The 22,219-nt window shown below is 51.3% G+C and overlaps 1 protein-coding gene across 5 annotated transcripts in view; it reads left to right on the top strand.

Annotated features, from left to right (window-relative positions):
• SCHIP1 (schwannomin interacting protein 1) overlaps positions 1–22,219 on the top strand; it is a 103,262-nt gene that overhangs the window by 57,410 nt on the left and 23,633 nt on the right. For 3 of the 5 annotated variants that reach the window (XM_072344063.1, XM_072344067.1, XM_072344064.1), the window contains exon 5: positions 20,490–21,005. In XM_072344063.1, coding sequence (XP_072200164.1) covers positions 20,490–21,005 — 516 coding nt within the window. Of the gene's footprint in view, positions 1–10,377; positions 11,054–20,489; positions 21,006–22,219 lie in introns of those variants that run through there. The other 2 variants (XM_072344065.1, XM_072344066.1) reach the window with 2 other exon arrangements.

Here is a 22,219-nt window from a genome sequence, read left to right as displayed (position 1 = left end):
ATGATTCTTAACACACAGGCAGTTGTTCCCACATCCCGTTTGGTTTTTTGGGGAAGCAAGGATGGTGCCTGTGCCTGAGCCCAACGGTAGGGGTCACAAAGGGCTGGGTAAGGGGAGACCTTTTCCCCATGATGTGGCATTGTTGTGATCATAGAATGGGTTGGGCTGGAAGGAACCTTTAGGATCATGCAGTTCCAGCCCCCTGTTATGGGTAGGGACACCTCTCTCTAGACCAGGCTGCTCACATCCAGCCTTGCAACTTGATTACCTTTGTACCTGCTGAATAAGTCTCTCTGTAAATAGCTATTGTTCTTAATCATTGCAAAGTAGAGCATATCTCCGGTCACAATGTTGACTGCTGCATAGCTGCAAGGCAGAAAGTGGCACCGCCATTAACCTGCAGAAACAGGAGCACTTGGTGCCTCCAGACACAAAGCATTTAGGCCAGGTGATGAAACACCAGATGAAGTTGTGGCCTCCTGCCACTGTGTAAATGCAAGTATTTACCTGCAGGATCTGTTCTGTTAGAGCCTGTTGCCAGTGTGGATTTTATTAAGTTAGGGACCTTAAAGGGGAACCAGGTTGTGTTATCTGTCTGGGAGATCTGAGGACTTGTAGAATTACTTTCTTTTAAATGCACTACGCTGCCTCTTCCCCCTGAGCCCAGGGTTTCATTTGACTTTCAGGGGTACCTGCCTGGGTTTCCTAGGTTTGCAGGAAGGTGCCCAAGTGCACAGTGCCCAAAATATCCCTTGGAGGGGGGAAAGATGGATGCAGGAGAGGCAGCCAATCAAAGCTCTTAGGTTAAAACTACCTGTTAAGTGTTCATATGCCAATGATTTAACCACAAAATGCCACATGAAGGGGATGGGAAGGAGTTCCCCAGCCTTAACTTTGTAAGATGCTTTTCTGTTCTGTGCTGGTGTCACCATCACAAATACTGTTTCATATAACCGGTTTCATGCACTCAATATCACTGCCTGCAGGTTACCTACACAGCCCAGGAGTGGCAATTTGAGCCAGAGCTCTGTCTGTACCATCCCATTAATGGCACTCTCGGTGTGTTCTTGTTGTCCTTTATTACTGATAGCTGTAGGGCAACCCAGCTGCATCCCTCTGCTCTGGGCTGAGCTCCTGGTTCTCCTTCTCCTCTTCCCCCACCCCAGCAGCTGGTACCATCCCCTCCTCCTTGCAGAAAGGCACTTAAAATGCTCCCTGGAGAGGGCTGCCAGGTGAAGGATGAGCATTGCTACAAGCTCTGATCTCAATGCTGTGCTTTTATTACTGTGGTTTTAATTTATTTTTAGACAGAGCAGGTCTTGCTGAAGCAATGAGGCTGCCTGTGATGGCTGCGCTGCTCCCGCCACGCTGAGGCTCATCTGGAATAAAAAAGCAATTTGGGGCCCAACTGCATATCTCAAGGGTCCCCTTTTGTGCACACTCATTACCCCAGCCCAGCAATTAAGAGTTTGGGCAGCGCTTTAATTGCATTCGCTTCTCTGTAAGCAGTGGTGTAGGAAAAGCTGAAAAGCCACAGCACTGATTAATTTTACAGCTTGATTAAAGGGTGAAAATGCAACATTTTGGCTTAATTGTGCTGCACGTGCACGTCCGTGTGTTTCTGTGGGCTTTGCAGTGGGAATTCAGTAAAAACCCACAGAATGGGGGGGTTTGCTGCTTTGCACATTGCCTGTCCAGGTGAGATGGATGGCTGCAGTGCCCACAGCACCTGGTGCAGCACAGTCACACCCCTAGAGTGTGCACCGACCCCTCCTGCATGTTGGGATGACCCCACAGTGGTGGATGTGCCCCCAAGGAAATAAGCAGCTGCTCCAGAAGTGTGACTCTTTGTTTTTCATTAGATCTCCATAAGCAGACCAAGCAATTGGCTTTGCCCTCAGCTTCTCTGACGTTGGCATTGTCTCATTTGCCTGTTAAAGTTTTGTTTGGGGTGTTGTTCCAAAATCAGCAGGGAAGGCAAGCAGTGCTCTCGGCACCTCCACCTGTGTGCTGTGTCCTGTTGACTTCTAGCTTAGAGGCCTTGTGGCCGTGATGGCACCTCCCCAGGCAGCAGGATAGTGGCATCCCTGGTACCCAAGCCCTGCACGCAGCTAATAGGCACCCAGCGCTCACAAATAGGGAATAGAGGTTTGCTTCGTCAGTACTGCTGAGTGATGCTGCTTAAAAAATGTGCATTAACATATTTGCTGACTTACTCGTTACAGCTGAATTGAGTGCGCTGATTACCTGAGCTTGCTGGCAATGAAATATGAATATTTATTTGAGTGAGCTGGGAGCAGATTGGCGTGACGGTAGGGCAGGAAGGAGTGTGCACTTACAGTGTTTCTTTTGTCTTCTGTGTCTTACAACATGATTATCATTTAGCAAAATAGAATTATCCCATTGATTGGATTTGCATCATCTACAACCAGGTGGCCTTTTCTCTTGTTAAGCATCCTGATAAATACAAAATAGGTTGTGGTATATATTAGCATTAGACTGATCAGGACTTTATTGCCTTTAAATATTCAACACTCCTCTGAGCTCAGGCAGAGCGTGATTTTGCTTGTGCAAAGCCTTTAATGCTCTGCATTTAAACATCATTTTTGTCCCTTACTGATTACTGTAGAGTGGGTCTTTATTGCTTACGTTGCTCTGTTTTGGTCACTGAACAGTAAAAGAAGAGCTGTGTTCTCAGAATGATGTGAAAGGGTTTAATGAAGAGATGTGCATCAGTAGGAAGGATTTGTACAGGAGCAATCAGTTGTTTGCATCGCACTGAAAATGAAGTTCACCTCAGACGCTGTGTGATCCCTTTCATTTGCAAAGGGAGAGATCTAATGAGCTGATGTGGGCTTACCCTGCTTCTTACAGATCGCAGGGCACGGCTGTGTTACACAGTTCTATAGCAATCAGAATCTCTTCAGTACAAATTCATCAGAAATGGGTATGACAAACCCAGGCACCTCTATGTGAGTCGCTGGGTGAACGTCTTCCCTCTTGTCTTACATCACTGTGTGAGCATTGATGCAGATCCTACATACTTACATGCTTGTCAGGTGGCCTTCCTCACCTTTTTTCGGTGGTCAGGAATTTTTAAATGACCGAAACGAGTTGTTCTAAATTTATATTCAGAAAAGAAACCAAGTGGGGGAAAGAAGTTCTCATAAGCTTTTACTGTTGGAAACATGAGAGTCTGGTGTTGTGTTGTTGGTCTCTTGGAAACTGGTTGGAGGGAGGCAGAGAGATGATGAAGTGTGATCATTTTGGAGCCCTGACCCACACAGAGTCGTGGACTGGGGGATGATTTGCAAACAAATCAAGTATTCCCAGCTGAGATACGGCATGTGGAAAATGTAACACAATTTATGTATTAAAATGAAGGCTTCATTAAGAGAGAATTTTTTTTCCATTAGTGCGATTACTGAGAAGGGTAGCACTACTGAAGGTTGACCCCGTGTTGGGTGAAGCTTTTCATGCTCTTCCTTTGTTCCATTCCCTTTTATCGGCTCCTGCTCAACAGCCCAGCAAACAGCAGTGGCTTGGGGCTGTACGTGAGAGCAGTTGATGCATGGTGTGAAAACAGCTTTGTGGCTGAGGGCACAGCGCAGCCCAAGGAGCTGCAGTGAATTTCCCAGCTCTGTGCCTGGCTGCGCTGGGGATTGCCGTCAGCGTTGGTGCAGCTGGGGGTCATGGTGTGTAAATCCTTAGTTTGAGTTCATGCCTTTGAACAAGTGCTGGAGGGAACTGTAATGATTCCATGGGCTGTGGGGCTCTGCCAATTGCCCATCAAGTGATGGAAATAGCTCCTAAAGCACTCCCCTCCCTGCTCCCATATTCAGGTTAGCAGTCCCTACGACAGCGATTGCAACTACCACAATAAGAGCAAATCTGTGTCCCACTGACTGGTCTCTGTCCCCATGAGTGTGGCATTGCCTGTGCCTCCCAACACTCATAGCTTAGAGGCACACAGATACTTTAACGACGTGAACCTGCAGGTGGTGTGACCAGTGGTCTGAAGACCACGCATATCCAAACCTGATAGTTTTATGGGTTTTTTTGGTCCTCTTTTTTTTCTTAATGCTTTATTAAAATATGTATACTGAGAATGTTTTGTTACTTATACATGTTTGTAACATTATTTTATATGTGGGCCAAGACAGTTCCTCTTTGCTCAGTGCAGCCCAGGAGAGCCAAGAGGTTGGACATCTATGCCTATGACCCTTTAGCTTCCCTGCCTGAAGTGGACCCTATTCAAGATGTGTCACATTTATGTGAACCTGGGCTCAGATCATGTAATCAGTGCAGATTTAATGAAGGAGTTATCTTTTAATTGGAAGAGACTACATCGTGTATGTCACATTTCTTACCCAGTCCTGGCTGGGAGCAAACTGCTTTGTGCTCAATGTTGGCCAAGCACTGATCCGTGGGCTCTGCTACAGAGATGCTGGGAGACAATACTGCAGGAGAGCAGCTCGTTATAGCCAGCTGATTAATTATCAGTGGAGCAGACCATTGGTAATCCAATGGGACTCTGTTGGTGTTCCTTCCCCTCCCATCCACCAGCTGCCATAAGGGCTCTCTGTGCAGAATGGCTACGTTGTGCACTGGGGCATCACCATCACACAGCTGCCATTCCACTGCCGTGCAGGTGAATGAGGGCTTAAAAAAAACAGAGCGGAAATAGATCTCATGTAAACATCTACATTTTAATTCTCTTTTAATTTTGTCAGGCCTGTTATGTGTTTATCAAAGCATGTAACAGCTTTATGTTAACAGCACAGCGATGCATCATTAAGCGCTCACCAGCTGCTTCCATCCCGGTTCCCATTACTGATGGCCCTCACCAGCTCCCATTGAGGGAAACAAATGCCTGCTTTTCTGTAATGACTCGCACTAGCCCTGCAAAACAAGGAGCAATAACAGGAGGGCCCTGCCTTGTTTCTGTGATGGATACAGCCTGGGAGCTCATTAGGTGGGTGTAAGGAGGAGCACCTGAACAGCACATGATAGGGGCTGGTTAATCCCAGGGACAGGCCTGTGGGTGGAGTTTCTGATGGCAAACTTATTGATGCCTTGCGAATCCCTGCTCCAAAGTAAATATTTAAAATGATCTCTGTGAGCTCTCCAAACTCGTGCTGGTTTTGGTAACTATAAGAAAAGCAGAGGGGAAAATGGGAATGGAAAAGGGATGGCAGATAGAGAAGCTGTGGTACAGCAGTAACTCTGTATTTGTTCAGCTGGAGGCACATGTGCCAACTTTGCCTTTGGATCTCCCCACTTTGTCTCACTGTAACCTGCTGGTGGGGTTATTCCCTGTGGGAGCCCTTGGTCCAGACGTGGTGATGATTTGCATGCAATTTGGTATTGTTTGCTGTGGAGCAAACAGAGACCTGCAGAATTGAACAGCGTTCTCTATAAAAGCATTTTGATTAAGCTTAAGCTTCCCAGAAAGCAGGCGTAGGATTAAACACAGCTGGACAGGGCAGAAGTCTGCATTGCAGGAAGCTGTTGCACGAGCCCAAGTGTCCATTCTACTACTTGCTCACAAACTTCAGTCACCTTTCCCTTAAACTTGCCATTGATTTAAAGAACTCCTGTTATTACCTGACAAGCTTCCTCGTTCTCTGCATTTATTTTGATTTTGTAGAGCTTTCAGCCATGCCTTTATTGCTGCTGAGCAGTAAAGTATCTGTTATAGCCAGGGCCATAAATCTCCCCGTACCTGAGGGCTGCATCCTCCTGGCTGTAGATCACCACAGCTATTGCCAAAAAGTGCCATCATATCACATTGCAAATTAGGGGATGGGAAGACAGGGCTGTGCCTATTATGCTTGTCAGGGGGAAATGCTCTGCTCCCCAAACTGAGAGTTATAAGAAGTTGAGGAGGAAGATCACTGGGGAAGTTCACTGGAACAGGTTGCCCAAGGAGGCTGTGGATGCCCCATCCCTGCAGGCATTCAAGGCCAGGCTGGATGTGGCTCTGGGCAGCCTGGGCTGCTGGTTGGTGACCCTGCACACAGCAGGGGGTTGGAACTGGATGAGCATTGTGGGCCTTTGCAACCCAGGCCATGCTGTGATTCTGTAAGATTAGAAATAGATGGTCAATAGTGGCTCTTCTTCCTCATATGTGAAAAATGAGGTCAAAGCCATAGGCACAACAGTATCTTCTAATGGGTCTGATTTTTAGACACCTTGTTGACATAGATGGAAATCAAAGCATGCATTGAAAACTGCAGGGAAATGTGTTTCCTGTACCCAGGAAAAGCAAAGGGAGCAGCAGCTGCGTGGCTGGCATCCCCAGCTCCCCTCCTTCCCCGTGTCCCAGCCCTCAGCGCCTGCTTTCCTCACTGCAACATTAGCAAAGTAAAGAAATATGAATAAATTAAATGCAGCATCAATTATTTACCGATCTGAAGCGTCTCTTCCTGCTTTCTCAGAGCCCTGCATCCCTCTCAGCACCTTTTGCAGCGCAGCCCTGTTTTATTTTTTAAGTCATCTAACACTTGGTTCCATTTTTAATCCTCTCTGCCATTTAATAATTAACGACCTTTGGATTGAACCTTTTTTTTTCTCAGCAGCACCGCAGGCTTTGCAGAGAGACCTCAGACGGCCTCTGGTTTTAGTCATATTTTCAGGCTTCTCTTTCCCACTGTTTACCTTCTTTGCCACCGCCATCCCCACCTATCCTGTTTTTGAGATCCTTTCGGTCCATGTTTCCCTGCTGGCTCCCTCAGCACAGCTCTCACTCCTTTACTTGCTGGGGATTCCCACTTGCTGGCTGTGCTGCAGACACTTTGCAGTCGGAGTATCAGGATATTGGTATATTTTTGGCAGCAGATGGGCCTAGAATTCTGTGAAAGCCAAATTCTGTGGCTTTCTCCCTTCTCCTCTCACTTCCTTCCTTTTCCTCCTTTCCTTCATTTGATTGGAGTGCATCTTAATCACTCTCAGTGGTAAAAACTCCCCCATGTGGCATTTTCCCCACCTTTTCTTAATCGCTTTAAGACATTTCCCCACTATCTTTTCCCAGAAGGAATCCCATAAGGTTTCAGTGCAATGGCAAAGAGTAATGTAGGGCAAGTATGTTCTAGTAGAGTGCTTTTCTCCCCAAGGATGCTCGCAGGTAGCAGGCTGTGCAAGGCGCCCATCTGTCAGGTTCTGCACGCTTTGGTGCACAGGGCACACGGGGACACCCCCCTGGGTCCCCACCTTCCCAGCCTGGAGGAACGCATCCCAACATCTGTGTCCAGAGCTCTCAAAGCTTCCTTTTGGCTCCATCAGGAAAGTGGGGTTTAGTACTCAGAGCAGCCTCAGCCATTGCTGACAAGAAATGTTTCTGCTTCTCAAAGCTTTGCTAAGGAAGAAACAGAGTGCAGCACACGGGGTGGGGATGGGTTGATGGTTGCACTTGGTGACCTTAGAGGTCTTCTCCAACTGTGATTTTGTGGCCTGGAGGAGGTCCCTCCCATCCCCTCCAGTTCTGCCACACATTTGCAGGACGTGACCCAGGAACCCCTTGCAACCCCTGCTGTGGGCTGGGAGAGCACAGAAGCCCAGGTGTTTGCAATATCTGCCTAATGAACACCTGCACACCTCAGCCATGGGAGAAGGGGGTCAATCATAGAATGGCCAGGGTTGAAATAGGCCACAGTGACCATCTGGTTTCAACCCCTCTGCTATGTGCAGGGTCACCAACCACCAGACCAGGCTGCCCAGAGCCATATCCAGCCTGGCCATGAATGCCTGCAGGGATAGGAGGGTACTTTATTCATAAATTCAAACTGCAGCAGTTTACATACCAGGTAGCATGTAATTGCTCTTTAATGCTTTTACATCCCAGCGCTGTTGCAGAGGATGAAGAATTACTAGGATCCCTTTTGATAAAGAAAGCATTAGCTGGCAATGCTTGGCGTTAATTCTGGCTGGCTGATGTTGATGGCTCGATGTGAGCTCCGCTTCAGCTGGCAAAGGAGATGTTGCTTTGGGCTCTGAAACACGAAGATGTGAAAACGAAGTGACACATACATTTTGAAAACAGCTGGAGAGTAGCTGGGGGAAATAAAATGTGGCTTTGTAAGGGAAGGCTCCCCAGGCCTGGAAATGCTTAACCCCACACATTTGTATTTGGTGTCTGCAAATGCTCCCAGCACTTCCCCTGCTATCAGGCAGGTGAGCTTGCTAGCACAGTGTTACATGCCATGTGGATCGTGCCTTATTACTGCTTCAGCAGAAAGTGTGACTCTAAAGGCACAGTGCAGGCAGCAGCAAGGCACTGAGCAGCCCCAAAGCATGGGGAGTTCAACCTAAGTGCTGATTCTTGGCCCACAGAATGTTCTCATCCTGCACATCCCTGCAGGTGGCCAGGCAGTGCAGAAACACATCATAGAAGGATTTAGATCCTTGTTTGTCCCACCACGATGGGCTTGGGGCACCCATCAGTGCTGCTGCCGCCCCATTGGAGGAAGCAGTGCTGTCCCACCCAGCTGTATTTCTGATAAGAGGTTTAAAGACAAGGTTCTGATTTATGGGGCCCAGGTGTGAAAAGCTTTCCAAAGTGTTTGATGCTTGAAGAATAACAGCAGTCTCTTGGGCTGTAGCCTGATGGAAGGCAGTTTGCAGTGGGGTTGAGGAACACCATCTGTGAGAAGGTAACAGCAATGGGGACCTGGGACTGTACAAGGTGGATCTCTGCCTCTTTTGGGCCATGCCTGCACTGCCATTTCAGCACTTTTCAAGGTGAGGGGATGAAATATGCATGTGGCTCCCTTCAGGGCAAGCTGGCTGTGCTATCAATTTGTGCCAGGTCAACTTAGCAAAGCCCTTGGCTTAAAGAAAATTGAGATAAGATGTGGGTTTGCTCCAGTGGTCAGCCCCTGAGCCATGGCGTGAGGCCTTGGCTGCATTTGGTTTCTGTTTCCCGCAGGGGCTGTGATCACTGGGGATGGATGTTGGCACCCAGGTGGGTGTGAGCAGCCCCCAGTGCACCTGGCAGGCAGCTCCTCACCCCCAGGATGTGGGCATCAGCCACCAGCACAGCGCTTCCCAGCACGCTCACAGGGTTGCTTACTCGTGTTTGGCTTTCTCTTCTGCTTTCCCCAGTTTCATACAAGCTCTTCATTATGCTGGTGGTTAATAGCAGCTTCAAATGCAAATCCAGCAGCACAGGGTTGCTGCTGTTGCAAAAAGGAGCAGCACTTCTGCACCTGCCTTGGCTGAGCGCAGGTGGGATTGAGGAGAGGGTTGGAACTGTAGCACCAGCCATTGTAGGTCATTGGTGCTGCTCAATCAGAGCAGGATCCCCCCCGCCAGGAGCACAGCCCATATGTGTAGCTCAGCAAGGCTTTGTCACTTTGGGTTACACAGCAGTGTTGTGTGATTCATAGCATTTGTGGTTTGAACTTCTGGTGTGTTGTGAGCTGTTCATTAATTGCTTCCCCCACTGACTGTTCCCAGCCAAATGGATGGAATGTCAGCAGTGGGAGAAGCTGTGCCACTGCATCACTGCCCTTTTGGAGAAGAGCTGTTTCCTAATACCCGGCCTGACCCTCTTCTGGTGCAAGGTGAGGCCATCACCTCTCATCCTGCTGCTGCTATCTGGGATGCTCAGACTCCCCAGAACAAGTTAACTTTTGTGATGTGTTTTTTCTTCCTCTCGGCTTCTGAAATGAGCTGAATTAGAAACCTCCATCCCAGCTCATGTGAATGAATTATTAACTTCAGAACCAACTTCAGGTCAGTGGGCTGAATAGTTGAGGTTCCCACTGCATTTATGTATGAAACCGGGTGCGGTTCGTATGTTAAATCTGTACAGAAAGGAACGTGTTTGGAACGAGGTGGGTTGTGTCCGCTCCCAGCCCTGATTGCAGGCACTGGGGCCAGGCTGAGCCCCAGCCCTGGCTTCTCTAGGAGCCACTTCCAGCATAGAGCATAATGTAGGGGCTCATTAATGCAATGAGGCTGGGCTGTGATGTTATTGGCAGGAGCTTCCTGCTGCTGAAATGTCATTTAGCTCTTCGGAGAGCAGGGTGGGCAATGTGGCTCTGCCAGCCAGGAGCTGTGGGAAGGGCTGCTTGTTGGATCCAACTTGAAATTAATAAGGGAGAGCCAAGCCAGGGCAGGGAGGATCCAGGGGGTGGTTCAATGCTTTCCAGAAGTACAGTGAGTCCCATAGGACAGATGTGAGTCTGGGTACACACTGTGGGGACAGCTCCTGGTGTTGGCAGCAGCTGTGTGCCCACTGCGGTAGTGCAGCACTGAGCCAATCCAGCCCTGCTGCCCATGGCTTGGAGTGGTTTGCCATCAGCTCTGCTTAAAGAGGAGAACAAGCTGTTTGACAGCACTCCCAGTGCCGTTACCTTGTTCTTCTTTTATTATCCTGGAAGCCTACCCCGCTTTCCATCACCAGACCGGCTTGCAGGCTCAGGAAATGCTGCCAAAAAGTGAAATCCAAACATGTTTTGCAGTGCTTTAGATAGAACCAGGCAGCGCTAGCCCAGTTAAAGTGGTATTTCCCACAAGGAAGGATGTGCATCAGGACGGAGACGCTTTTTATTTGGTAAATCAGCTGAATGCTAATTAACACACCGGTGATTGTGTTATTTTTAAAGAAGGGAGTCGCGTCGGAGAGAAGATAAAAGTAAAAAAAAAAAAAAAAAAAAAGAAAGAGATAAAAAGTCGTGCCATATTAATGATTCAGAACGTATGCCGGAGCTGGCAGAACAGAAAGTATGATGAATAATTCAAACGAGACAGGATTTTCCTCGCAAGGTCGGAGAACGTAAAAGGGACGGCTTTGGAGAGCTCGGCGCTGCCTGGGGACCTCCATCCATCGCGGGCTGGAGCCGAGGAGAGCGCGTTGGTGGCACCGGGCACCCCTCAGCTGCAGGGCTGAGCCCGGACCTTTGGTGCTGGATGGATTAAGGGCTGCTCTGGAGCCCAGGTCCTTGCAGGGCACGCGGGCAGCGATGCCGTAGGTGGCGGTGAGCGACTGGGCTTTCTCACAAAATGGCTTGAAAGAGGAGGGCTGCTCTGGAAGATGAACGTGAGTACGGTGCGCATCCGATGCTTTCAGCAGCTCGTTCCCTTTCTGTGCAGAAATGTGGTTTGGGAGGCAGATCATGCGAATGGTGTGAATGCCTGAGGGTGCAGGTAGAAAATCCCTGCCTGGTGTGAAGACCCTGCATGGTGCTCAGCTCCCCAGGTCCCGGTCCTGACCCAGCTCAGACCTCAGCACAGCCCCAATGCCTTCAGCAGCGTGCAGGGCTGGAGCCGGGCTCAGGAGCTGGGGCTTTTTGTAGCAGATGCAATTCGGCAGCCTGCAAGGTCTGTGGGTACATCCTGCAGTGATGTTGGGTGTATTTCAGGCAAAGCCACGGGAGCCTCCACAGAGACCCTGCTGTACCCTCAGACAATATTTTGAACCTAATTTTGTTTCTTGATAAGTATGACTTGGACTTGATCCGTGTGTCTGGCAGCAGAGATTGTGCAAAGCAATCCAGGATGGCTCTAAAGTGGCGGTCATTTGTGAGTGCAAGGGAGAGCCTTTGGGCATCTGACTGCCTTAAAGAGAGAGAGATCTCATTGCAGTAGGCTCTGCTTTTTGCCTGCAGTCCCCGTGTGCGAGGAGGAGCAGATACTGTATTGCTGTGATGGCAGGTGCTGGGCTGCATGGCTGCGACCTGTGGCCCTGCATCTGTGCTGGCCACATCTGTGGCACTGCAGAGATAAGTGTGGCATGCACCGTGTCTTGTGAAACTGTGCTGTGTCATGCATGCGTGGTACATCAGTGGAAGCAGGGAGAGGGGTGGCAGAACAGAGGCTTCATGGTAAGGGTTGGGGCAATGAGTTCTGCCTGACAGAGGGGGGATCCCACCCCAGCTTTGGGGTGCTGGGTGGGTGGTACCCCAACCTGCATCTCCTCCCATGGAGTGTGACACATGCAACCACTTCAGGCTCTCTGTAGAAGCCTTTGGGACAAAGCACCCTATTTTTAAGCACCACGTCCTTTTAGATACATGCCCAATTTTATCTGGCAGTGTGGTGGGAAGCGGAGATTTGTGCTCATCAAAGCTGTTCCCTGTGCCACCCAGCTGACACCTCATGCCTTACTTATGTTCTCGTGACTTAAGGCTCCTTGCTGTTAACCGGGAGGGCTGTGCCGTCTGCTGAGGCTTTAGGATGAGTTTCCCGAGGCGTGCAGCCCTCTTGCTGAGGGAGGATGGCTGCCCCCACTGTGCCTGCTCGGGGCGGGGGATTCTGCTTTTCCCCCGGGGTGAAAATCATCTGGGAATACTGAAATGGAACGACAACAAATGGAGCAGCAGCAGCACTTGGGGTGTATTTTGTGTAGCATCTTGTATACTGAATGGGGGAGGGGCTCCGTTCTGGGGGCAGAATGAGAGCAGAGTGAGAGTGGAACAGCACAAACCCACAAAGCGTTTTCCCCTCTGCCCTCCTTTCCCTCAGCAGATGTGCTCTAAATCTCCTCCATCCCTCTTCCTCCCGTAATTAATAACAGCCCCAGCAAGGCTGAGCCGCCACCACCACTAATTGGAGCACAGCACGGGCAGTGCCAGGCCGCTAAGAGGATTATTGGCTTTCTGTGCCACTGGTTCCAGTGTCAGTGGGAACCCCCTGGGTCAGCAGCAGGGCAGAGCACAGCAGCCCTTCCCCTCCTGCCCCCTCCTCGCCTTCTGCTCCTTTGGTACCTTCCCCATTTTATCTAGTCTGGGTGGGTCATGGAAGTCAGCTTCAGGTTTTTTGCTGTGTGATACGGGATCAGGCTTAGTAGCACTGCAGGAGGAATGCAAATGTTGACATTAGGCTTTCTTGCAGCGTGTTCAAAAATACCCAGCCCGCCTACCTCGCACCTTCAGGATAGCTGAAGTTTCTGCCTTGCAGGACTTCTGCAAAACAAATAGCAGGAGCTCTCAGGAGCTGAGCCCAATCTATTGCTTCTTCTGTCATGGAGCTCCTGTGCTGGGCACCCTGATCTGTATGGCATTTTGTAGGCACAGCTGGTGTGTTCAGATGTTGTCTTGGAGCACCTGCAGGAGCAGAATCACAGAACCATTAAGGTTGGAAAAGACTTTTGAGATCCCCATCCCATCCCCATGATGTTCACTGCCCACATCCCTCAGTGCCACATCCCCACAGCTGTGAACACCTCCAGGGACACAGTGACCCCAGCACTTCCTGGGCAGCTGTGCCACTGTATTACCCCTCTTTTGGGAAAGAAATTTGTCCTAATATCCCACCTGAACCTCTCCTGGTGCTACTTGAGGCCATTACCTCTTGTCTTGCATCGGATTCAGCATGACCCAGATGGTAGCAGCAGAGATTGAGACTTGGAGCTCTCATCCAGGCAGCCTGGGCTGGAGGATCCCATCCCAGCAGGGTCAGCTCCCCCTACCCACTGGCCCGGAGGCCTGGGATTGCTGTGTGCCCAGCAGCAGCTCGCTGTTCCCCATCATGACCCAGCAGTGTCAGTCTGTCCTGCTGCACTGCACTGAGGGTGCAGCCTCTGTTTCATGCACACAGCTCTGCCTAAGTGGGTTATGGTTGGAGATTAGCTGGAAATACCTCTGCTTAAATAGCGCACGGATTAGAAATAGACCTTTTCATTACAGGAATAGGTCACGGCAATTTGCTTTCTATTTTTTGCCATCCTTCCCCAGCACTGAGTTCAGCATACATTTGACCCACTGCTCAGCTCACATCGGAGCTGTCAGCTGCAGATCTTCCAAATTCTCAATTAATTAAGCAAACATTCTTCTGAATCGTCTTGGCCACGGGCAGGGGTCTGCCCAGCAGGAGCCCAGTTTGGTGACCCCAACCCCTGAGCTGCTTCTGTCACACACGGAGCCAGGGTGAGGGTGTAGGACAGAGCCGTTCCTATTAACGAAGCACTGCAGTAATTGTTGACTTTCTTTGTCACTTTGGTTTCCAGCACACAGATATTAAATAACACTCCTTAAGGAGAGGAAAATAAATTTTCCCTGAGAGTTACGAGCCTACAGAGAAAAGCATAAATTCATCAGATGCGTTTGGTAAAAACAATTACAAATAATTTAACTCGACACCGATAGCATTAAATGAGATTATGGAAAGCTGAAATACTGCACTCACTGCTTAATAACATAATTGCATTGGATCCCCTTGAGTTTCCCTTTCTTGGGGTGGCTGCAGTGTACCCCTGCTGCCTGCATCTCTGTCCAAGGACACTGGGGCTGCAGTGGGCACAGTCACTCCATGTTTCTCCTTCAGCCACAGCAGGGCCTGGGATGCAGCAGGCATTTCCAAGTAATACAACTCATTGACCTACAGCAATCAATTGTAAATGGGCGATAAGTGCCACTGCAGGAGCAGACCTTGGCAGCTCTAATACCTGTGTGATGGAAAGGCAGCTCAAGCCACGCTGGGCATGGCATGGCACGGGCTTCTATGGGATGGCATGGCACAAGGTGACATGGCACGGCCCCTGCAGAAACACCAGGCTCTGTTGGTTCTGGAAAAGCTCCATAACAGGCCTGTTTGTAGGAACTAAGCTCTGTTCAGAGCACCCATCCCAGCACTGCAAGGCAATCAGCTAAAATGAGCAGTGACTGATGTAACCAAGGCAAGACAAAGCACATACAGTTGCTTTCAGGCTAATATGTAGATTTATGCAGAAAACAAATATAAAGAGCTGCATCTGTTGCGAGCAAAGTATAATTCATCATCAGGGAAGAGGTTTTGTTTCCTCACAGCGACAAGTGCTGTAGTTATGTATTCTGTTTTCCTTGGCTTTGTGTGCAGTTGTGTTGGGGATTTTTTGGTTGGTTTTGGGGCTTGGTTGTTGTTGTTGTTGGTTTTATTGGTGTTGTGTTGTTTTTTTTTTTTTTTGTGAAGTTACATTTCTGACTTGGAATACAGATTAGGAACTTTTCAGCAAGGGCTGAAGAGATTCTAACACGGCACATGGGCAGCCCTTGGCTCTGGGGCACTTCCCAAGAACCACAGCAGGGCAAGCAGCCTCGGGAGGTGGCACACAGAGCTCAGCCCCTGCAGCAGCCAGGGAGGCTTGGGGCTGGTATCTGCCTGCCATTGAGCATCTGCCCTGTAGGTTTGGGAGAGCAGTCTGGGGGCTTTGGGCACAGCCCTGCTGCTGCTCCATGGCACGTTCCTGCAAACGGCTGCGTTAAGCACATCATAAATCATTAGGGAAAAGCAAAGCAGCAGCCTGTAGTCCTGTGAACCTGAACTGCATCTCAATGCTGAGCAGATCGTAAAGATGCAGAGGCAAAGGAATAGCAGGAGATAATTGCCCTTGGTTGGGAGGTGGGAAGCAGCGACGGAGGTGGATTTGATGGTGCTTGGGCAGAGGGGTGCAGCTGGGGCTGTGTGTTGGAAGGCACCTGCAGGACCATCCCTGGCCAGAAAGACTCTTCTGAAGACATTGCTGAGTGTTGGTTTGTACCCCAGATGTCGTCTACTTGATCTTGGGCTGCAGGGAGCCCACCAGGGCACTGCTCTCTCTGTTTTCCTTGGTGCCTCCAGCTCCCAGTGATGGTCCCTGTGTACTCAGTGCTGTGCCTTCCCGCTACTGGAAAGACACCGAGGTCTTGGAGTGTGTCTGGAGAAGGGAGACGAAGCTGTGAGGGGTCTGGAGCACAGTGCTATGGGGAGCAGCTGAGGGACTGGGATGGGTCAGTGTGAGGAAAAGGAGGCTCAGGAGACACTCAGGTTGGATACTGAGAAGCATTTCTTCTCCAAAAGGCAGTGGCACAGTTGCCCATGGAGTGGTGGGGTCACAGTCCCTGGGGGTGTTCAGAACCGTGGAGATGTGGCACTTGGGGAAGTGGTTGGTGGGCTGGGGTTGGGGATCTGGGAGGTCTTTCCCAACCTTAATGCTCCTATGGTGCTGTGATTCTGTGTCCTGCACAGCACCCACAGGGCAGTGGAGGCAGCAGCTTCAGCTTACTGACATGTAATTACAGGGCTGGTTCCTCCCACCCTCTGCACCCCTGTGCACTCGGAGAAGTGGGGCAGGAGGGTTTTCATTACAGAACTGCTCTTTGGCTCTATGTTACCTCCTCTGTGCATGCTGGAATTCCTTGGTTAATAGGTTTAGAGTGACTACAAAAACATGAAGATGCGGTGGTGCTGCGCTGGCGTCGTGCATGTGAACTATTTCAGCTATTTCCTTGCTCACATTCCTTACCAAATGTGCCTGTGAAACCAGTTTATAAATGGCTTTTTCTTTTTCTTTTTTTTTTTCCACGTGGCCTTGGAGATTACACTGAATTCCAGAGGCTTGTGCAGAGATAAGGGGATCCCTGCTGACCTCGCTCCGTGTTTACCCAATGTGTTTGCTGGCCCTCCTGGAGCCAGGAGAGAAAACAGGGGAAGGGGAACTCACAGCCCCACTGGTTTCATCCAACCCCAGTGATGTGGCCTTGCTGGGAAAGTGTGTGACAGTGGCACATCTCTGCCTTCATTGTAGAGGAGGAGGGAGTATTGGTTCCCTGTGGTATCTCCCCAGAGGGGGTGAAGGAGGAGCACAGCCCCCGACACTGGGCTGCTGACAGCCTCATTGCAGCCCATTTACTCCTTGAAGAGTGGTTTCTGGTAATTGCCTTTAATGCACCTTTGTTAAAGCGATGAGGCGGTGTTTGCTTTCTACTTATTTCAGTGTAATTTCCCTTTAACCATACTTGGGTGGTAATCCCGTTTGCCAAAGCAGTGATAAAACCTCTGCTGTGTGTCTCAGCACATTTCACACTGTTTGGGAATAAAATTAGCTGTTCTGACTGCTGGTTTGGCCTCCAGAAAGGCAGCTCCCAGGAGGTTCCAGCAGGTTGCCATTCTGCCCTATTGAAATGGCCAGGAAATACCTTCAATTGAAGGGGATTTGTTCCTTCCTTGTTTCCTCCGTAATCCACCAGGAGTGGGGAGGTGCGGTGGCTGCTTCTCAAAGCAGAGGTGTTTTTTCCTCCCTTCCCTGCCATTATCTGCCCAGGGCAGGGGCTTGGAGTTCGATCATCTTTATGATCCCCTCCAATCTGAGCCATTCTATGAATACTGCCCAGATGGGAGAATGGGAATTCGTCACCAAGTTTGGCGTGAGATGCTTGAAAAGGAGTCCAGAGCAGGAGAAGCCCCTCTGCCTCTCCTCTGCCTGCAGCAGAGCTACAGTGGGACTGCAGTGTGCAGGGCGTGATTTCCTCCTCTTCCTTCACACCCCAACCCCCCCGTCCAGTCCCTGCTCTAAATTAAGCAAAGGATTAATGTGCTAAATTTAAATACTGAAGCCTGCCAGTGCGAATGGAGTTTGCTGAGTCTCCCCAGCGCAGCCCCAAAAGGCCAAGCAATGCCTCCTGTGCTGGCCGGGCTGCGGGGGATTCATCAAGCAAACAGCACTAATAGGAAACAGCGACAAGATGTCGAGTGTGTGTTGCTCCTATATATAGTTTGGCCTTAAAACACAAATTCCTGAGTTCCTGTTTGCTTTCGTGATAGGGGAAGGTGTCTGTCACCATGGCATCTGCGTGCGCCTCTCAGCAAAGAATCACTGTCAAAAAGCTCCTCAAAAAGGCAGTGATTTTCCCTTAGGAATGCAGAGTTGTGGGGATGGCACAGTGCTGGCCCTGCCTTGCTGCAGAATATGTGGCAGAGAACTTCAGAGTCAGGAGGGCAATGGGTAAAAATGGGCTCCTGAATGAAATCTGGGGCCAGGGATCGTGTGGGGCACAAACTGACTTCTGACTGTGAGATGGGGAACCCAGCTGGTTGGCTGTGCAGGATGGGGGTCCCTGGTGGGTGACAGCCATGACATGTGGATGCCCCATTCCTGCAAGCATTCAAGGCCAGGCTGGATGTGGCTCTGGGCAGCCTGGGCTGCTGGTTGGTGACCCTGCACACAGCAGGGGGTTGGAACTGGATGAGCACTGTGGGCCTTTTCAATCCAGGCCATTCCATGATTCCATCATTCTGTGACATCCCGCAGCGGTGGCAGGACGCTCATGCAGGGAAGAGGAAGCAGGGCTCCTCTTTAGTGGCTTTTTTTATTATTACTTAAAGGAAATCCATGACATGAGCTGCTATTGTTCAGAGGAAACGTGCATTGCTGCTGCCTTGCGGGGCAGATTAGCACTATTTCCCCAGCAAAGCCCCAGCTTCATAATAGCAGCAGTCAGCTCGGCCTGGGACTCAGCAGCTTCATTAGAAAGGGCTCCTGGAAGCCCCTGCTTTGTCAGGTAAAGGCACTTTGTTTCCTTGGAGCAGTGGTGCGTTCCCAGTAGGCTCCAGGATGCAGCAAGCAGGCACTGGGGAGGCTGTCCATGCATTTGGCAGCAAAGTTCCATATACTTAGGCCTCCAGAAGTGGGAGAAACCCAAAGTTTTCCAAAAAAATGCCAATCCAAAAACATGTGGTTGCGTTCTGCCCTGCTGTGTGTCCCTGTGGGGCTCATTGGTGCCTGGGAGTGGAGCTGAGGGTGATGTTCCCAATGATGGGTCAAGATGGGGAGGGCAGGAGGGGCCGACTGGGGCTGCTGGGCTTCCCTGTCCTCCTTCTCCTACCTAAAATCTCTGTGGTTTATCATAAGAAAGAGAAAGCACCCGAGCTGTCTTTAATATGGGGTTAGTAGTGCCAAAATGGTAACACAAAGTAAGTCTGATGGCTTGTGGTAATAAGCAAGCTAGCTTTCAGTGTGGCCCTGCACTTGTGCAATGAAAGTTGCAAGAATTCTGCTTCCATGAGAGACTGCTGTTTCGAACTCAGCTTGCTTTGTTTGTATTAAAAGCTCCTTTGCAGTGAATAAAATAATGGTAAAGCACGCTCTTTCATCTACAAGGACTTGTGCTCACACTCTTCCCCCTTTAAAATTCATATGAAGCTCAAGTTGTTCATCGCTTTGCAGGAACAGCCCATTTGATGTAGGCTTGTAAAAGGGAAGAAATGACATATGTGTTTTGAATAACAATAAGTGGTTTCTTCTTGCAAAGGGTCAAGTAGAAATATGGTCCCCGTGTATAATTAGAAATGTAGGGGGCTGACGCTGCAAGGGTAAACCAACTGCGACTGTCTGCAAAGAAAGAAAAATAGGAAGTTAAAAAGAAAGAGAAGCTTAGACAGATAACAAACACAGTTTGCTCTGCAGCCCGGTGAGGAACTTTTCTGCCCTTACTGAGGCCTGGAGGTGGGCTGAGGACTGCTGGCCTTCCACCTCTGGACTCTCCTTACTCAGCACTGCTTTCTGCAGGTGTCATAGAATCATAGAATGCTCATCCAGTTCCAACCCCCTGCTGTGTGCAGGGTCACCAACCAGCAGCCCAGGCTGCCCAGAGCCACATCCAGCCTGGCCTTGAATGCCTGCAGGGATGGGGCATCCACAGCCTCCTTGGGCAGCCTGTTCCAGTGTGTCACCACCCTGTGAGTGTTGTATGGGGTCACTCTTATGGCAGAAAAGAAATCTTCCAGTCAATCCTGTGAGATCCTATAAATAAAGCTGCTGCAGGCTGCCACTGTCAGGCTGGAACCCAGCAGGCTGCTCCCCACCTCGCAGCACTCAGATATGCTCAGACAAAGACGTATGTGCCCAAAATAGGGCATAGAACCACCAAGGTTGGAAAAGACCTCCAGGATCATTCAGTCCAACCGTCCTCCTGCCACCAATCTCTCCCCACCAAAACATGTCCAACAAAGGCATAATACCAGGTGTAAACCCTACAGGGCTATGGAACCGGCACCTATTTTTGCTGCCTTGGCCAAACCAGCTTTACCATTGTGCCCACAGAGAGATGTGGCTGGGAGCCAGGGTGGCACCAGGGAGGGTCAGGATGCGTAAAGGAAAGATTTCTTCTCCCAGAGGGTGGTGCTGCAGTGGCACAGCTGCCCAGGGGGTGCACCGTCCCTGTGGGTGCTCAGAACTGTGGGGTTGTGGCACTGAGGGGCTGGGTTGGGGCTGGTGATCTGAGAGGTCTTTGCCAGCCTGAATGGTTCCGTGGTTCTGTGATCACGTAGAAGGTAGAGGCTGAAGTTTGGTCTCCTGTCATCCATCCCGCTGTGCCTGTCGGTCCGTGTTTAGCGTTCCTGTGAGGCCGGCCGGGTGCTGCTTCAGTTCGCGATTCCAGCACAGCAGAAAGCATCTCATTAGCTCAATTGCTGGTGCGTAGGGCTCGCCTTTGACCAGACAGAACATCCCAGGCACAATTCTCTTCTTAAGACTCCGTTAAACGGCCAAAAAAGAACTGGGAAGCGTGGGCAAAGCTCTCCCCTCCCCGTTACCGACCCGGGGCCGGGCCCCGCCGGCGGCCGCCCCCTCCGCCCCCTCCTCTCCTCCCCGACCGCCGCCGGAGGCGCTCTGAGCGGCGGAGCCTCCGGGGCGGGCGGTTCGCGGTACCCGCGGGCTCAGACGGGGATAGATAGATACCTAGATATATGCATACATAATTTTTAACGCGGAACCTTTCTCTTCGCACCCCTCTTCCTCCTCCCCCCGCCAGGATTCCCGGGAGGATGGCATGGATTTAGGCAGCGACGCCGGCAGCAGCCGCTCCAGCTCGGAGTCCAACTCCAGCAAAGTGACTCCGTGCTCCGACTGCAAGTCCTCGCCGTCCCCCAGCAGCTTAGACCTGGCGGCGCTGGACGACGATTCGGAGGAAGAAGAGGAGGAGGACGACGACGACGACGAAGACGACGAAGCCGCCTACCTGCCTCCCCGCTGCCCGGGCCCCGCCGATGCCCTCCGCGCCGCTCCCGCCCTCCGCCGCTCCCCGCAGCGCTCCGCCGCTCCCCGCCCGCGGCCGCACCACCGCCCGCTGCCCCCGAAGCAGCAGCAGCGGCGGAGCGGCGGAGGGGCGCCGGGGCCGGGCGGGCGGCGGGCGCGGCGGGGAGGGGGAACGGCGCAGCCCCCCCGGGAACCGCAGCCGCCCGCCATGGACTGGGCGGCCCTGGAGAGGCACCTGGCGGGGCTGCAGTGCCGGGAGAAGGAGCGCGGGCAGCGGGCCAACCCCGCCTCGGTGAGTGGGGGCCGGGGGGTCGCGGGGCGGGGGGAGCGCAACTTCGCGGAGCATCCCTGGGGTTGTGCGCTGGGGACGGGGTGATGCCGGGCGGCCTTCCCGCTGGCTGAGCCGGGCGCCGGCGGGGATCCGGCTGAACCGCAAAGCCCAACAAGCGTGCTTACACGGGGAAACGCCGCGAATTGTTTCCACGGTCGCGTCATCCGCAGACAAAGTCGGGTAAAATTCGCGCATGGCTCGAGCCGCCCGAGTGGCCGAGCGCTCCGTGGGACTTTTCCATCGGGGATGGATTCGAGGGAACCTCCTGAAGGCAGCGCAGGAGCCCCGCCGGGCGCCTCGCCCACACCCCGCAGCTTCCCCGCCCGGTTCGGGTTTTGTTAAGGCGTTCCAATCCCCCCATTCACATCCTGTGAAGTCATCTGGCTCCGAGAGGTAGGGGATTTTCCCCGAAATCCTCGAATTACAACTAATTGCTGAAAAATGTGGGTGGGTCCTGGGCGCGATGAATAGGCTCGTAGATGAGTGTGACAGCAGCCGTGCGGGGCACTGTGCCCTGAGCTGGGGAACCTCAGTGCTTGGGGACAGGTAACGTCCCTGATTGCTGCTGTTGGTGCCGGCTTTAAATAAGAAAGAAAGGAAGAAAGCAAGCAAGCTCGTTTTTGTGGCTTGGAGCTTTCTGTGCTATCTGATGAACTCCTGCTGCCCCGAGCTGCCGGAAGCAGCAGCAGTGCAGGAAACTCATTGCCTGCGGTGATGTGCTTAGCAAGGGGAGGGCTCACCTGAGGAATTGTGCCCAGATGTGTTTCTCTGTCTGCACGGAGACTGCAGGCTCTGGGGCTGGGAGGGATGTGTGGTCTGGTGGGAGAATGGTGAGGTTTCTGGGCAACCTGATCCCGTGTCTGATGTAGTGGTTGGCAGCAGCTCGTGGCAGGGTTTGGAGATAGCTGATCTTTGAAGTGCCTTCCAACCCAAACCGTTCCTTACCGAGATGTTTTCCTGAAGTTCAGCATCTTGCTGTTTGTAACAGTGTCTTCTTGCCCCGCTGGAAACCCGAATGTTTGGAAAGGTGAATATGGTGAAGTGAAACCAGGCAGGGGGGAGAGGGGCTGGTTTTCTCCAATGGCGAAAAACACGTTTGAGAAAAGAGGGATTTCAGTGTGAGGAGGCCTCGGTTGGTGCTGGGTAAGATGATCTCATTAACAGGCAGCTGTTGC

Source organism: Excalfactoria chinensis, chromosome 9 (genome assembly GCF_039878825.1).
Source record: "Excalfactoria chinensis isolate bCotChi1 chromosome 9, bCotChi1.hap2, whole genome shotgun sequence".
NCBI lineage: Eukaryota > Metazoa > Chordata > Aves > Galliformes > Phasianidae > Excalfactoria > Excalfactoria chinensis.
The sequence above is the reverse complement of the archived record's forward strand: the minus strand, read 5'-3'. Positions and strand labels throughout refer to the sequence as shown.